General features: G+C 34.2%; 1 protein-coding gene across 1 annotated transcript in view; it reads left to right on the top strand.

Moving 5' to 3' along the window:
- Positions 1–8,756: 8,756 nt before the first annotated feature.
- The window catches only part of LOC105625784 (A disintegrin and metalloproteinase with thrombospondin motifs 6-like), a 44,274-nt gene continuing 38,628 nt past the window's right edge, over positions 8,757–14,402 (top strand). The window contains exon 1 of the mRNA XM_012207102.1: positions 8,757–8,927. Within this exon, the coding sequence (XP_012062492.1) occupies positions 8,757–8,927 (171 nt within the window). The remainder of the gene's footprint in view (positions 8,928–14,402) is intronic.

The following is a 14,402-nucleotide window of genomic DNA, read 5'->3' as shown; positions in this document are numbered from 1 at the left end:
AGGGAATAACTTCCCGTTGTGTTCTTTTGGTAGGTGTCATTATGCGTTCGCGCGGCAATAAAGGAACGAACTTTTCTTCCAAGCATTATTATTAATGGGAGAAAAAGAATGAAAAATGGATGACTAATGTTTATCAGTTGAAACTAATAAACCTCGTCGTTTATATAGAATATTTTATCGAGTCGTTAGTATTCATTCCGACTCAATTAAGTAAAAACATTTGTTCTTAAAACATTAGGTAGAAATGGTCATCAAGCCTTATGCCTTCTTTTTAATCCACTTAACTCTGAACTCTTGTATCGCAGTCGTTGTCTCGTAGAGAACGACGATACATTTCTTCGTTAGACGCATTTCCTTCCTAGCATTTACGACTCTTGTTTCGTTATTTGCTACTAGCTATTGCAGCTGATCACACTTCCTTTGCATCTTACTTTCCACAATAGTATCCGCGAGAAGTAATTGTAACATATAATTCGTGTACATATAATTTGACGCTGTAAATGCATTCTCAGCCCTGTGCGGAGAATGAAAAATTTAACAAAAAATTCACTGGAGATGGAGAGATGGAGGGTTGGTTTGATAGCGTATAAAATTAAATCCATTACATGCAATCGCATTACACGCTTGCGCACGGCTACGGATTAACAATAAAATCTCTGGTGAGCTTTCAGTACCATCGCGCACGAACGGGGAAATTAAAAGAAAAATTAAACTCAAATATTCATTAATATCAGCGTGCATTCGTTTTTAGAATCCTTTCGAATAAATTATTAAACACGCGAACGTGGCCGTAGTTATTAAAATGCAACAATTTGTTGCAATGTATAATGTTTTGTACGTGAATAATAATAAATAATCATTTAATATTTGTCGTTCATCCATTTTCTTTACGCGATCGTTATAATACATCTATAAATACATATTTCTCTAATAATCATTGCAGATATTACTCGTCAATACTGGATATATTTTCATGTAAAAATTTATGCTCTTGCAATACTTTTTTTAATCTAACTTTATTCGCAGACGATAAAAAATCAAAGATACTGAAATGAACTTTCCATCTATCTATCTCATTATCTTTTTTTTTTTTACCAGAAAAAAACATTTCCTTCAGAAAGACTCTGCTAACTCTTGAAAAAGTCACGATCCTTTCTACACAAAGAAAACTCTCTGTTAAGGAAAAAGCCCGTAAAGTAACACGTAGCTACGCGTGACATCAGTCCTTCGAAAGTACAGCGCATATCCGACTTATCTTCATTCCAGCAATGTGCCTCACCCTTACCCGTCCATTTATCCCGAACATGTATCCGCTTCACCCTCTATCCGGATTTTACTCTCTCATAGCTACATCGACTTTGCTCTTTCAAGGCGCTTTTTCAAGCGTCCTGTGAATTATTCGCTACTCGATATCTCATCCTTTTTCCCCACTTCGTCGGGCTACTTCCGGTGAGAACTCATCAGACGTTCCGGCGTAGATTAAATTCACGCAAGTATCGGGACCACTACGAGAGAACGAACGCGGGTAACTTTCATTAAAGCTCCTTTCCAACGCGGTTAATCGCATTTGCGGATGAACTTCACTCTCGTCCTATCTGGGAAAACTCCTGGACATAGCTGTTAGTGCCCGACATTCTCACTATCCCCGTATTCCCTTCACGATATTTAACTAAATGTATCGTATTTTATATTTTGCGGAGCATATTAAATCGACGTATAATAAAAACTTTCGCTAAGATGTCGCATAGTAATTTTAGTTCAAATTGATCTAAAATTAATTTATATAATCGTATATATCTTTTTTGTATAATATAAATAGTAAATATCTTCTTTCGTTCGTATAATATGTATATTTATAAACTAAAGCTTTATCATGAAAAGAATATTAATATTGTAAATAAAAAAAATCGATACTACTATTTTTATATAAATATTTAATAAAATTGCTATCGCTTTGTTGTTATTATCTACATAATATAAATATTATTAGATATTTTAATCGATTTCAAGTTAATTTTATCTTGTTATTTGTTTACTCCGTTCGTAATTCTTCATGAACGATGTGCGAATTATCGATACGAGGTGTTTGCACTTCTCGATGCTGTTTGAACTGTGGTTGTTCCGTGGAGAAGAAACATTCACCCAGCTATTTATCAGCACCAGCAGCTTGCTCTGGCAACATTTACGACCCTCTTAATCCGCGGTTCCATTAACGCGCGGCATACGCCGTGGCGAAGTGTGGTACATTAGGTTGAAGTCAACCATAAAACTCTGTGGAGACGTTTAACATCCATTGTTTTAGGTTTTAAGTTACACGTGGCGAGCTCGCTCCCTAAGTATTTTCTGCAGCACTAATTAAAGTCGTCATTAAGAGTCATTACGTAGTACCGTTTTCTTTCATAACAATCTTAACGACGCAACGCGTCGATAAACTGAAAGGCTACATTTAATTGATCATTTCTGCTATTTGATTACGTAATAAACTTTATGAAGAGAAACACGTTCATAGAATCACATTGAATAATTTGTGACTCGTACTCACCATTCGTTTTTCTGACGGCAATTAATATTGATGTTCACAGCAATTGATTAAATAATATGTTCAATTATAATTGTGAGATTTTACTTTATTAGTTATCTAAACAAATTATATTTTTATTAATATAAATAAATTGTAATGTTTAGTTTCCTAAAAAATAGATATCTTATTTTTAAGAGATTTATAGAGTATGTATAGAGTCGGTGACTCTTTACTATACTTTTATATACTAATACTATACTATATCTACTTCTATAGTACTTCTTTCTTGTGCTATTGAATAGATAGCTTTTCTTCAATTCAATACGCGACTCGGATTCTTTGACCGAATAAATATTTTTATTTGATACACATACAGTAGTTTTTCTTCTTTTTATTTTTCTTTTAGATTTTCCTTTTATCGTTTCTTTTTGTTGTTTTGAAACGTAAACATATACCTTGGAAGAAGCAATTTGATAAATGACATTGGTCGATAGTTGCGATTGTTATTAAATTGATCATACAGTTTCAAATATAGATCATTTTGATTTATACGACTCATTGCATGACTTACGCAAAAAATAAACAACGTTTATAAGTATAAGCGAAACGCAGACCGTAAAAGTAAGACTCATTAAAAGAGAACTATCAATATCTGTCGTGCACTTTTTTAAGACATACGTCACACATGAAATAAAACATATAACTGAAAATTTAGAAATTATTTTAAGTACTAATCTGTTTAATTTATAAACATAAATACCGCTGTTAATATTTATAAATATTGACATGCTATGATATGAATCATTTTACGATAAAAATTTTGAGATATTACTACAAATCAAAACCAATGACTAATTGCAAACCAATTTAAATCGAGCTAGCGACCAATAGGTCATAATTATCCAGAGACTCACGTAATTGGCCTGACCACTGCAATCATATTGACCTACACGTATTCAGTTGTAATTTAAAGTAATATGATCTAGTTCGTAATCAGCATTTTCCATTAAAACACCTCGAATGTCGGTAACGTATTCAAGCCAATGTAACAAGCTCTCTGTGGTTTAGAGCTGCCTGATTAATTAATTACTGATAAACAGTATAACGATTGGACGCGCACAAAAGAAGAACATTCGCGCATTACTCTACTGCACTAAAAACACGATAAATTATAAAAGGATGAAAGAGTGTTTGCGCTGCAGTAGGAATTTCCATAGCAAAAACCTGAAATTTAAGTAACACACGATGTACCTAGATTCGAATAACGCTAACCCGAGCGGTCACCTTTACCGCGTGGATTTAAGCAGCTGCATCAGGATCTGCCAGTTTCCTTTGAATTCTTCATGACGCTTTAGTGCTCTTGTACACCAAAGGTCATTACAACTATCCTGAAATTACGGTTCGCCGACACTTCCTGTTCTTATCGCTCTGCATTAGCATATCATTTCATGTACTTCTTAAATTAGAAAGTATTTCCATTTATTTTAGTGTATTTGTAATTCCTATACACACTTAATTTTTTTATTCAAAATTGATGTTTTGTAATTTTCATAGTACTAACATTATTAATGTTTTTAATGAAATTCATTATATTTATATTTATTTCCATATAAAAAAAATATTAAATTTTAATAAATATTTGTTTACAGTTCTAAAGAAACATTTATTAAATATAAACATATATTTGTTTGATACAAGAATTTTTATTTTAAAACATTTTATTTAGTACAAAAATTTTTATTTTATTTTAACCATCATTTTTTTTATGGAGGAAACATTTATTTATTATAAGTCTAGAGACACTAATAGTATCTCGACGTTAAGGTACGCACAGCGATATTGCCGTGGCTACTTTTTAGATATTTCAATACTATTTAAAAAAGTATCAAGTGTAATACATTTGTTTCAATACATTTAATATTTTTGTTCGCTGTTCATTTTTAAAATTTTTATTATCTCGTAATAATAAAAATTTAATAAAGATTTGCACGAAAGTTAGTTACTTGAAAACACCGTAGTAAAATTACTCTATACGGTAATTTCATTACCGCCCTTGATGATAAAAAAAAGTAATAATCCGAAGCGAGCGATTTGTCGCCGTGGGGCTCGCTCCACCGCCTACTTCATGTTATTCTCGTGTAATAAATTTAATCTGCAATTTTGTCATTATATCGTGAGCTCGTTAACGGTTACGTAAGGATAATGTTTTCCGGACAACCCACCGGAAATTGTCTCGACGCATCGACGAAAGCGTTACATGCTGTTATTGCGAACTTGTTCGATATTCCATTACGTGCCAAATTATCGAGCTGACTTCTCTCGGGCGTACATCCATGTATTTCTGAAAACTCGTTTACAGTTACTTATGACGATAGATGAGTCGCGCACTCAAGTATGCTATCCATATGTACTCCGTAAACGTATTTCATGCAGAAGAAATAGAAACGAATCGAACGAGATCGAACATCGATAACACAGTATCTCGTATTCTTGCTTTATACAGTAGTATAAGGACATCGCAAATCAGACAAGGTCGGTTACATAACAAAATCACGATTATAAACTAACATAATTCCCTTTTCAGCTAATACATTTGTTACACATTTTAAACGTTTCAAAATTACATTTCTTTGTATTCATTCTTTGAATTTGATCTTTGTGACGAATTAGAAAGTATTTATTATGCGTCGTGTTCTGTCAAAAAGCATTCATATGTATATGAATCGACTTTTTTTTTAAGAGAGTGAAGATTATTTTTTTACTTTTAGTACAGCTTTTTTGAGCAAGATTTATTTAGATATTGTAATTTATTATTTTATTATATTTCTTGCCTCAAAATATGTTATTGTTTCAGCGTTGCTGTAGTAACTTTTTTGTCCTATAAAGATTAATTAATAAATTTTCAAAATTCGACAACGATTGTTAATTGACAAAATTAAAATGGCGCTCCAAATTTAAATAATCATAAAATTTCAAAACTGCTATTTTTAAATTTCAAATTATTATATCATAAACAATTATTACATTATAAATGTGGTAATTATTAAGTCTTGTCATTCTGCTCTCAGTAGATTACTTGAGAGATAACGCAAACATATTTCATCTCTGGAAGTAGACGCTGCTCCTCTGACGTTCTTGATCAATCAAGAACCTAGATAGCTCTTGCGCGAGTATACCGTTGACCTCTCGGGGTTTCGCGACAGTGAGATCATCTTAAAAGACGAACCATGGAAGTAGTTTCCTCGAAGACGAGCACGTAACTGAGTGCTTTTTAGAACAATGTCCCAGCTTGTGCACTATCGTAAGTCTCTCTTCTCTCTCTCCCATCCGTCATAAGCTAATAAAATCCATAAAAATCATTTTTCCTAACAAAAAGTTTTCTAAAATTTGTAACAATCTTTTAAAACGTCATGACGCGTCAGACATTATTCTACGTTCCACATGGTAAAAAGATTACCATGTTGCAGCATAATGTCACTTTTGTTCGCGGGTATTACATTAAATATACAATTATATACACGCGTCATCGGTCGCCACGTGTTACGCAAAGGAAACTTTCGAAACGAGAACACCGTAGAACATCGATTCCCAATCGATGAATCATTCATGCTAGGATCTGGTAACGCGACGCATTTAAAATTCTCATGCTCGATCCGTCCGCGTTCTTGATATAATTCTCTTCTTCCTCTGCATCTTGCCATTCTATCTATCTAGTGTGAGCACACTCGCGCGCGTGCATACGTTGCAGATAAGAACGATTATAAGGTCGCTCATTACCATTTTCCCTCGCGCCGAGGGTAGCCGTTTATGCCGAGAGAATAATAGTGCAATCAAAGTCAACGACAGGCGGATTTTATCGGCACACGAGAAACATTTAAATATAACCCTCATTGTTTTCGCGGAAAATGGAATGTTCCCAATCGACCGCACCTTGACGGCTGCCGACTCATGAATTAACACCCTTATCTTGACTCGATCCCGAGTTTATAAATGTATCAGAGACTGAAATGAAAAATCGTCTTGAAAATCGACATCGCATCAAAACGTCAAAGCTTCCATTCCTCATCTTGTCGTCAATACGAAAAGCAATTTGCAACGAGAATCTCGCGTGCGTTACTAAATCTTATATTTAAATGACCACCTTCGTATCAAAACACAGTGACGGAATTTTAATTAACTGCGATAATGTCTACAGTAAATAGGCAGCGCTAAATAATTGTCGCGATTGACGGCATGTAAGACTTAAAAAAAAAGTAGGTCCCGTTGAAGTGACGATCTCGTGACGTCTCTCTGTTCGAGGAAACGTCATGAACAGGCGTTGCGGGAAATGAGTTGGGCGATCATACGATTTTTCACACGGAAACAAAGCCATTTAGCGGGCTTCAAAAAACTCGGTCGAATTGAAGTGTTAAAACACTTCCCAATTGCTGGCATCGTGGAAAGTGGTGCAAAAACGGTATGCCGAAGCTATGTGTAAGAAAAAAGAGGAAAAGACGTGAAGGCAATAAATGCTAGGAAGTAAGAAGCAAACGAGAGAGACGATGCGAGATACGTTTCAAGACAGCTGCCGAGTTGAAAACGAGGATGCAGCGGAGGGCAATCAAAAAGTACGAAAATATCTCGGCGTCAGACTGCGATAAGCGTTATTCTAGTTAAAGTGGACTGTATATATGTATATACTTACCCAAGGGCAATTATCTGAATGTCGGTGAGATGCGCCTATCTCGATATTTTAGCTATATATTCGCGCAATGCGGGCGAAAGACTATGAGGTAAATCGCGCTGAGTAATCAAAAGCGATCCGTCATCATCAGAAACAACCAAGGGGTGGATGCGACCGCGATGCGATCGTGGTACCTTTACCTTAGCCGTATCGTTCGCGTTAACCACATGCATATCAACTGTATGGTCTGAGCGAAAAGTCCTTATCACCTTTCGTATACGCTTGTCTGGTAGATAAGAGCCGGCTCATATATCTGTTGCACCATGATAATCTGACGCATACACACGTACTCTTGCGGGTTAGTTGAATGCATAGTTCTAATATCATAGGATGTGGACCCAACGAAATACCGTTCATGCCATTCACGAAACTAAAGGATGATACCAACATTGTTCAGTAAGCCGTATAAATAATTAACATTTTTTCTAAATATATATATATATATATATATATATATAATAAATATAATATACAATATAATAGTTTATTTAATATATATACGTATATATTAGTAAAATTTGTAATTTAATTCAACTTATTTTTATTCAATTACTTAATATCAAATAAACAGAAGAAATATTAGGAATACGAATAAATATTAAGTATTAAATTAGAATCTTATTTTAGACCATACATGTGAGAACACAATCGATACAACATACACATCAACACAAACTAGAAGCCTACACCGATCGAAACTGGATTTTTAATGTTTTTAAATAATTTCTATAATATATGAATTTATATATTATAAATATGTAGTTAAGTTATTTAAACTGCGCGCCAAAACAATTTTTTGAATTTGTAAACGCAACTACTATAGTATAACAAGTTAAATTGATAAGCAATTTAATAATTTAATGCTCAATGGCATTAGAAAGATGTTAATGTACTGAAAAATTGTAAATAAATTTATTGCGAAAAATATTACCTCAGCCGAGAGTCGAACCCGGATCTTTTATATTACGAGTGTCCTAAGTCTTCAAACTATTGAGGCCTTAGTAATATTCTTCGCAACAATCGATGTATGTAAGAAAATAATTCTTTTTCAAGCAATTATTACGAAACAATTAGAATCTTATTTTAGACTGTATATATGAGAACACAATCAATAAACTAGAAGCCTATATAGGTTGAAGAATTAAATATTAAAGAAATTAAAAAATTAAGAAATAAAGAATATAACCACAGTATATAGGTACAAATAAGACATATATAATACATCTTATATTTATTATTTTTTATTTTTCTAATATTTAATATTTATTCCTGTTATTTCCTAATATTTCCTCCATTGTATCTTACATTAAATGATTAAAAAAAATAAGTAAATTATAAATATTGCACTAATAATATGTAAACTATTACAGATTCTAACATTAAGGATAACAACCTAAGATACTAAAATGATATAGGATTTAGTAGGAATTTCATAGTATTCCTAATACGCGCTTGTTTATTCTGAGAACGTATCAATATCGCTCGAGTTTTTTTTGTTAGAACGCACTAACAATGCGGAAACTGGAACGCGAGATGAAGAAAAATGAGGTTGCGCTCGCTTGGCACATCTCCTATAAAAACGAGGCGCAGGATGAATTAACAATTGACGTATGGGAGAGTACCGATGACCAGCTACTTAGTGTTATTCGCAGAGCATCGAATGGCAATCAGTCGCGGATCAGGGTTGATTCTTTTCTCGGTCGCATGTCTTCATTACCTGCCGGTTGAAAGCCGTGAGAGAATAGAAGAGACGGTAGCTCTGAGGCACATCGAGAGGAGGAGTCGTCACGTAACGGAACGCGTGACCGGACTCACGAAACGAACTGAACCATCCAACGGAACCCATTCGCGGCGCGATCGGCACCGGCATGGATGCAAAATGTTACGGGCGATTCGTTTACCCCGCGCTTCGTGCCTCTGTGAAAATACGATCCATTCATCTCATCGTTACGAATACATCGATGCTCGTTAAAATCCCGAGCGATTCTTGGAGACCCGAAGAGAGCTTTTGGGAACGAGTTGGCATGAATGACGATACCGTTCCAGGAAATTGTTCTCGTTGAAGAATTATTTTCGCGATTATTTATGCATATCAAGTTATCGTTTTTATCCGTTTTGAAGGTCTTAGCCGAGATCGAAGTCAAGGGGATCTTAAAGGCCGAATTCGATCGATATCGATAAAACAAACTTTTAATTTCCAAACTAAAGGTATTGATAGCGATATTTTTAATTCATGTTTCCTACATTCTATCTCAAACGCATATATCTATCCTTATTGAACATATTACAGCACTCCTTTTGCAAGCTCGAACATCTATTAGATACAATTATCTATTAGATACTGTTCTGTTTAGAATATAATCTTCACTCAGCATACGTATACATGTAATTCCTATTCAAGAATATTTTATAGACTTCCAATCTTAATTCCATAAACTCGTTGTCAGTATTGTTTGTTTAAATAATCCGAGACAGGCTTATTTTCAAAATATGAACTATAAAACTTTTATATGAATTATAAAACTTTTATAAATGTTAACCTCAGATGACACTGTAAGTAAAAAGTAAGTAAATTTTCTAATTGTTTTGAAAATTTTCTTTTAAAAACAAATGTTTCTCTGTGTGCATATTTTAATTCATAAAAAAGTTTTGCATAGAGCTAGTTCGAAGATTTTTAATTGAATAGAATTCTTAATTCTATTCAATTAAATAAAGACATCGCTAGCTGCTTACTGTCAAATAACTATATTTTTTCACTATTATAGGAAAAATTTATTTTAATATAAGTAAATGTTATTCATAATTGAATTTTCATAAATAAAATACAAATAATTTTAAGCAATTTGTTGATGCTATAACTAAAACCACTTTTTTCAATTAAAAAATTAAGATTAGAATAAACAGAATCGAAGAAATCGAATCTAAATTTTACATAAATGTAAATGAAAAACTTCTTGACAAATGTCCGTGCGTTTAAAAGATCAATTTCAATTTTGATCTAAATTTATCTCACAGAACAAAAGTCTTACTAATGATTCGTGGCAATTGCAACGCTACGCGAAGTGCGAGCAAGGAAAACGTCGGCGATCGTCGATGCGCAGGATGTACGTAATTGAATGCTTAAGTCGCAGGACGGAGCCAATTTAAATGCATTAGAGTTTAGGAACTTTCTTATTAACTGAAGCGCATTCGTGATCGGGTTCAGAGTGCCATTTGTATTCTGAATATTTCATGCCACGTTCGTCTATCACGCGGAATAAAGTGTTCCGATTCTACTACTTTTCTTTTTTTATTTCACTGCAACTTCGGAAATATCTCTTTTGTAATCGCCACGAGAGGTAATGACGATTCCGGAAGAAGAGGACATAAAAATACGACTGTCCTGTATTTTTCTCGGCACTTGTTGCCGCAGCTACTATCTATCTAGACTTAAATCGTTGCCTATCAGCGTAAGGCACCCTCCGCTTGCCTGGAAATAAATTCTGTCACGCATGAGCTGCGTGAAATTTATTTCTCGAGGGGAACAATGATATGAAAGAAGATCTATCCATTTCGAAAGCCGTAATAGGGATTAATGAAAAGAAATATCATTTTTTTTCATATTGAAACAAAGATCATATTTATTACGCCAGTTTAAAAGGATGTATCCTATCATGTCGCAAATATCTTTACGTACATTTGAGTTTTAAGTATATTCTATCACAGGAGTTCTTTTTACGATTTGTTTTATTTCCTATAAAGATCAAAGATAGCAAGGGATTTTATCGTTGTCGCTCAAACTATCTCGCAAAAGTATTATAGGATCGCCGGATATTAAATGTCAACGATATCGTTTGAACGCTGGGACGAAATATTCAACAATAACATTGTTCTTGCAATGATTGTTTTATGATCTTGCAATTCCATCGTGATATAAAAGTGAATCTCATATTATGATTAATCAATTTATCTTAAATTGAAAAAAAGTTAGATAAAAAAGGAAATTCGAATAATTAATCACTTCGGATTGTAATGTATATCAAATTTTCAACATTATCTGTTGAAATTATTTAATTCTATCGACATCATCTAATGTGATAACGCATGTGAAGGAAAAATAATCAAAATTGTGAAAACAATTAATTATTTAATATGTGAATTTTACTTATTAAAGTACACATTAATTGAATTTAAAAAGATTATTTAACATAATTCCAATAAAATCAAGTCTGAAGAGATTAATATTATCTTTTATGTAAATGCACAAAACAAAAAGCAATACTTCCAGCTCAAACAATTTTAATTAGTCGAACACTAATCTCACTCGAGCATCCATCGCAGCAACCTAACTTAACTTGGAATTAAGTTTTTACTCGCGACTGCCAATTGTCTGAACGTAAAACGGTATCCTTGTACCACATTGAAATTACATTTTTTACGATCCAATATTACGACCAGCAAGCCATAAACGTCAGTGACCAAAATCAACTTCTAAGGATTTTTATACTCGATCAGCGCCACACATTTTGGATGCTTTGTTTCGATCACAATGCTCATCAACAATTGATCATCGATCATTAATCGTTTGTCATTTCGATGACAACGGAAACATGTAACGCTACGTTACAGTCCATCACAATTCATCAGTATCGGCTTTGAACCGTTGAATCTGAATCCGCGCGGTCATCGACTGGCACGAATAGGCGCGATTTCATCCTGCTCACGTAGCCATTCGCTCTCGCAACGCAAACTCACTTTGATATAACGATCGTATTCCCAGTCGACATACAAAGGAGCATCTAAATATTCCGCTGCCCTGATGGGGCGAGTAATGTAACACGAAACTCAATGTCCAGCTGAAGGTTGCTCAGTGGTTGACGACGCTCGAGGAGATCCGCCATGGCACTCCCAGTAGATGAATAGCAACTTCAAATCACGCATATCTGCATTTTAAAATCTGTAGGAAATTGCAGCGGCTTTGCGGCACGAAAGGTGTGTCTCGAGTGGCTACACAGATTATCTAGGTATGCTATTTAACATTAAAACCAAAATAAAGGAGGAGATTCAATAAGGCCATCTTTTACCACCAATCAATTTCCAATAAATAATTTTTTTGTATTGTATTATCATTAGAAATATCAAAAATGATCATTATGTAAGTAAAAAAACTCGATCCATAAAGCCCTAAGTAATTATTAGTCTAGATATACCACACTATGACTAATTGAAATTCATAATTCTTATTACAATGTAAATTCTTATTACAATATAAACTCATAATTAATTTTCTCCTTTTATTTCTTTTTTAAAAATATATACAGTGTGTTTACTTAAATAGTACATAATTACTGTTTAATTAATAAAAATTAATCATTCGTAGCTTTAATATCAACTGTGATTTTTTAAGCAATTTGAATCTCATCAATCATCCAATATCGATGACATTATTATATAAAAAAAATTTTACTTTGTTCCAATATTTTTATTGGAAAATTCGATCACGCTATGAAAGTTTTTACATTATAACTTGTCACACATAACGCTTGTGATAAAACAGAAAGATATGAGTGTTCGTATGATGCGAAAATTAGGTTTCAGACACCGGACCACGATGTCATTGTCATGTAATTATAATGCTGCGGGATAGACTGTGAAAGTACATTATGGTAAACACACTACACAATGTCCAGCCGATGTAATTCGTTTTACGCGAATTTGACAGTGCTCGCACAGCAGCTCTCGACACTTGGGGTATATATAGCGTATATAGCGTGTATGAGAACGATATAGATTCAATTATGGGATGCGACGCGGCGGCACCCGCAAGCGAAAACGACCGTGTACGACGATCAAGAGCTATTCAAAAATTTGATCGGTCGACACGCGACCGAGGTGAATATCGTTATGCGCCCGATGTTGTGCGATATATCGCGTGTGTTGACAGAAACGACTTGCTCGAATAAAGCTTGAACGATGTAACGAGTAACGTTGCAACCGGAACAAATCATGAAGTCACGCAGTGCGAACGAACGTGCTGCCACGCTGCTGCATTTACCATACATGCAAACGACAGTACCTTTTTCTTCATCCATATACCGCGAAAGGTGACAATTCTTTCGGAATATGAATGGAATAATAACGCATAAATGTTTAGTCAGTTACATAAAAATGCTAACGCAACTGCCGTTTTAACTTATGTCGTCACAATGCATCGTGATTTAGACGCAATTGCGGAAATAGCCAGAAGCTGGCGATGGCGGAAGGGCCAACTTGTGCTTCATGTAAATTCGCATCTTCGTGTAAATTCGAGTAAACTCCCGTTGCGCTATATGATATATTCGAGCGCTATCGTTATGCGGTAGGTGCACCGTGCCTGGTACAAGTACCTGTATGCCCGGACACGCGCCACTCGAAAATGCAAAGGAGATTTAATTATTCCTTAGCGTTATAAGAGCGCTCACGCGAACGAAAGGCTTTATCCCCGATGGAGTTGTGGCAACGAAAATGAAACGCGAGACATACGCTTGCGCAAAAAAAAAATCCCAATAAAATTCGGTAGAATGACTTTTCATCAAAGCAGATCGATGCTCAGAGCAATCTACAGTGCGCTGTGACCGAATCCGTGTGACAACGAGACAAAGCAATCCCTCAGATACATACCGCGAAATATTTGCAGCGTCGCTGTGTAACCGCAGGCGTAATAAACGTCCGATTTGATCTTTATTCTTTAGCGTTACGTACTGCTGTGTTTCAATCGAACCTGTTATTGCTGCGCTGCATTGTCACACAGAAATGTAGAACAGTGATGGTATCTCTTATTTTATCCGATATGTTTTATTTAGTTTGCAATATTTCTATTTATTGTAAACTTGGAAATTAGTTGTGCTCGACAATTAAATATATCTTCGTCTTCTCAGTATAAACTATATCAGGTATCAATAATAAAGAACTCCTCATTAATCACATGAAAAATTGGGTCTCAGTGAAATAAATTGGCTTTTACGTGTATAGTTTATAATGTGGTAAACTAAACATTTTATATATATATATATATATATATATATATATATATATATATATATAGTAGTAGACTACTAATAAATAAGTAAGTACGTTACTTTACTTATTATATTAATAACGTAAAGTAAAGTTAAAACGTTAAGTTATTACTACTACTAA

The sequence above is a fragment of the Atta cephalotes genome (genome assembly GCF_000143395.1).
Source record: "Atta cephalotes unplaced genomic scaffold scaffold00003, whole genome shotgun sequence".
Taxonomy (NCBI): Eukaryota; Metazoa; Arthropoda; class Insecta; order Hymenoptera; family Formicidae; genus Atta; species Atta cephalotes.
The sequence above is the reverse complement of the archived record's forward strand: the minus strand, read 5'-3'. Positions and strand labels throughout refer to the sequence as shown.